The 3,902-nt window shown below is 51.5% G+C and overlaps 1 protein-coding gene across 1 annotated transcript; it reads right to left on the bottom strand.

Annotated features, from left to right (window-relative positions):
• Positions 1–597: 597 nt before the first annotated feature.
• TSSK6 (testis specific serine kinase 6) lies at positions 598–1,708 on the bottom strand. Its single transcript, XM_005530351.2, has one exon. The coding sequence runs from the start codon at positions 1,706–1,708 to the stop codon at positions 800–802; it is 909 nt and encodes a 302-aa protein (XP_005530408.1). The 3' UTR covers positions 598–799.
• Between the last annotated feature and the right edge of the window lie 2,194 nt (positions 1,709–3,902).

The following is a 3,902-nucleotide window of genomic DNA, read 5'->3' as shown; positions in this document are numbered from 1 at the left end:
TGCATTAAGAGTAATTGGTAATTTTCCACACTGAAGCTGGTCAGCAGGAGTTAGCAAAGCTATTATCTTTTATACCTTTATCACTTTTCCCTTTCAGGTTCTCCTTGGCCAGTGGCATTTCTCAAGTGTCTTTTGGCAGACATTTCATATATTGCTGAGAATAACTATCTGAAAGATGTTCCATGTAAGGTGTGGATCTCAAAGCCACACCAAAGCTTTTGGCTGGGTAATGCTGTCCAGCTGCCTGCAGAAAGCCTAGTGTGATTTTGGGCTGTATCACTGTGAGCCTGAAACACAAAAAAGTGTGATATTTTCTGTGCAGCAATGATTTGTAGGACCACTGATTCACCCCTGCCACCTGCTCAAATAGAGCTTGGTGAGGAACAAGGCTGAGGGGAAACCAAGACCCCTGTGAGAGCAGCTCTCCTCCCACAGTCCCTGTGCATGCAGCAGCAGCAGAGGGTGGGGAGGAGCAGATTGGGTGTCTGTGCCAGAGTTTTGGTGTTCTAGAGAGCAGGCACCGTGATGGGCTGTGCTGCTGCACCTCACCACCCTGCCCTGGCAGCTCTGCATGGCTGTTGTGTCTCCAAACGTGGCCTTTGGCAGGCTCCCGCTGCTGTTTTGGGATCTGACCACCTCCCGAGAGCACACGGCCTTGCTGGTGCCTCAAGTTCAACCAGCTCCACACACAGGCACCCCTGGGCCTCAAAATGATCAACAAACCACAGAAGCGCTTTTTCATGACAGTGTTTATTGCACCAAAGTGCTCTTCCAGAATCTTCAGGGAGGGCTGTCTCCTTCAGATGTCCCCATTCAGCCAGCGGTTCTTGGCTATCTGCCCTGCGCCGGGCCGGGAGGCTGGGGTGTACTGCAGCAGCTGGGTGATGAGGGCTTGGCAGGGCTCCGGCAGTGGGGGCAGCCCCTCTGGGTACATCACGCCCTTCTTCTGCAGCTGGGGCATGCTCTGGACGTTGGTATCATCGAAGGGAACGTTGCCGACCACCATCATGTAGAGCATCACCCCCAAGCTCCATATGTCGTACTTCTTGGCGTCATAGGGGATGCCCATGAGCACCTCTGGGGAAGCGAAGGCCGCGGTCCCGCAGTAGGTGGTGCTCAGGTCCGGGTACCCCTTGAGCTCCTTGCTGAAGCCGAAGTCGCTGATCTTGGCGCGGCGGCCGTCGGCAGAGAGCAGCACGTTCTCGCACTTGAGGTCCCGGTGCACCAGGTTGCGGTCGTGCAGGTAGCGCACGGCCCTCACCACCTGCACAAAGATGTCCCGGGCGTTGGGGGCACAGGGCAGCTTTCCCAGGTTCTCCAGCATCTGCAGCAGGGTAGTGTCCATGGCCTCCATCACGATGTAGAGCTTCCTGTTGCAGACCTCGATGAGCTCGAAGACGCGCACGATGTTGGGGTGCTGGATCCTGCGCACGATGGAGAGCTCCCGAGGCAGAAACTTGAACACCACGGCTCGGGACGCTCGCTGCCGGTCCACCACCTTGACGGCCAGGGGCCCCTTGTGCTTGCTGGAGGTGGCTGCTTTCACCTTGGAGAAGCTGCCCTCCCCCAGCGTCTGACCCAGCCTGTATCCCAGCTCATTAAGTAACTTCTCTCCTCCATCAGATTTTGGCATGATCTGTGATTCCGATGGGCTTGGTTGGAGCTGATGTTCCGCTCCAGAATTGGGAAGCTGTAATGTCTGGTGCATGGCTGCTGCTGCTCTCCTTCATCTATGGCAACCCTTCGCTTCTACGCCCCACCCGGGCATTGTGATGGGTGGAATGTTGTGTGTGACGGCTCCTTCGGGACGTGACATGGGCACCTGGGGGGCCCCCTCTGCTCAGGGGTGCCCCTGGCATGCCTGCACACACAGAGGGAACAACTCTGCTGGGGCTGGATAGCTTGGAGTTTTTTCACCCTTTCAGCCTCTTCACTTGAGTTCTCAACGTAGCGCTGTGTGGATGAAAGTTTAAATGTCGGCTTTCTGGGGCCAGGGAAATTTGGGGACCATTTGGGGATCTATACCAGTTTTCTGCAGGGTATTAGTTACATTAAAATCCAAACTACACAGGAGTGACTTCTACTGGCACTGTGAACCACCCTGGCTGGCCATAAATATTGACTCCTTTGGTGATGGTGCACAGAGCTATTATATTACTAGGGAGGCTTTCTGACCTTTTGTGGGGTGGATGGGGAACTTTAAATGCATCTTTCAGAAAAAAACCCCAGCTTTTTGGTTTCTGGAGCTTGGGATTGCTCTTTATCCATTTTTATCACAATGATATTTTTGAGACTTACAGAGAAGTGAGGTCTGAGATCCTTCAGAGACCTTCTGAAACTTGGCTTTTAAAAGGTTTTAGTCAGTTTTAGTTGCCATAATGTGGCAGTCAGACTGAGCAGAGGGCAGCTGGGCTGGGCCACAACACCCACTCTAGAGCAAGGCATCCTTTCTATGACACACTGTGTCCCAGGTCAGTGTTAGCTCCTTCTTCCAGGTGCTGCATCCTTGGCTTTCACAAACAGTTGTTTCTGATTTGTGCTGGGTTTTTTAAGCTGCTCGAGTATCCTGTCCTCCCTGTGGAGCCCACATTCCCTTTCCAGCTGTACAAAGAAGCCTAGGACCACAAAACCCCATCTTCCAAAACACCAACCCAAATGCTATTTTTAATTTTTGAGTACATGTTTAATTTTGCAAGTCAGTTATAAAGAAAAATGGTGATCAGCTGAAGATGAAAAAAAAAATGATTGTAAGTCCATCTTGTCAGTTTTCTGAAGTCCCTTTGAGGAAATTAAAATAGCTCAAAGCTGCAAACGTAGGTCTGTATGCGCTGCAGGGGAGATTTACTCTGAGCTAAGAGCAAGTAAAGCAGTCACCACGTTGAGTTTTATCTGCTTAGAGGTTGTGGGTCCAAACCAAACCACTTTCCCACTTCAGAAGTTATTTCTACAGGCCATTTGGAAGTGTGGGAATTCAGCATGCCACGGAAAAGTGGTTGCCAGGCATATACCACCTGGAGTACCATGGGGCATGTCTGGGCCTTCAAATAAATGCCCCCAGGTTTCTTATTTCTGAAGTGGATCAGCAAGAAGCCGTTTCCAGAAGTCCCTGTTCCGAAACTGGTGTTACTAAACACAAAAAATTCCCACCTAGCAGTCAGCAGGCCAGATGCAGACACCCATTTTGCTGGATATGCACGATTTCCTGACAAGTTTAGCCCTTGAGTCATAACCACAGTGACTTCAGCAGAGGTCTGAGCTGGCCTTTTCAGAGGAGCTGGGAACTTTGAGATGGCTAAACACAACTGAACCAACGTGGGCATTTTTTATGAGGGGAAAGTGCTTAGGCCAGGCTTCCCTTCCTCACTTAATACCAGAGCAGCTCTGGAAAACACCACTGCTGCTCCTGGGAATAGAAGGACATGTGCAGACATCTACAGGGGCTTGGCTGATGCTCAGAATGTATTTTAAAACAGGAATGGACAGTCACATCACAGGCACCTTCCCAAAGCCCACAGGTAAATCCTCACTAATGGGAAGCCCCTTTGAAGCCCCTACAACAGCATAACCAGAAGAGGGAGCGTCCACTCTGATGTGGAAAAGCCGAAGTGGCAGCTCCAAATCAGACTGCAGTGGTAAGGAGCAATGTGGAGGAGTCCTGTGCTGCTGATAATTCTTCATCTGCTTGAGGAAGCAGGCTGCTTTGGGAAAGTTTTCTGCAGATTTGGGTGAAATGGGCAGTTTCAGTCTCAGTAAGCCCTCCTGGGAGCCCAGAAAAAGCCTTGTGCAGTCAGATGGTGCTGGAGCATCCTGGGGGTGGGAGGGCTGGAAGGAGCTAGGGAAGCAAGCCCTGGTTTCCCAGGGAGGAAGCAGCTATCTATCAGCTGTCGAAGCAAACACTCCCC

Source organism: Pseudopodoces humilis, chromosome 8 (assembly GCF_049639895.1).
Source record: "Pseudopodoces humilis isolate 2021_Gansu_Grassland_sample_001 chromosome 8, ASM4963989v1, whole genome shotgun sequence".
NCBI classification, from domain to species: domain Eukaryota; kingdom Metazoa; phylum Chordata; class Aves; order Passeriformes; family Paridae; genus Pseudopodoces; species Pseudopodoces humilis.
This window is presented reverse-complemented; position numbering and strand designations above follow the sequence as displayed.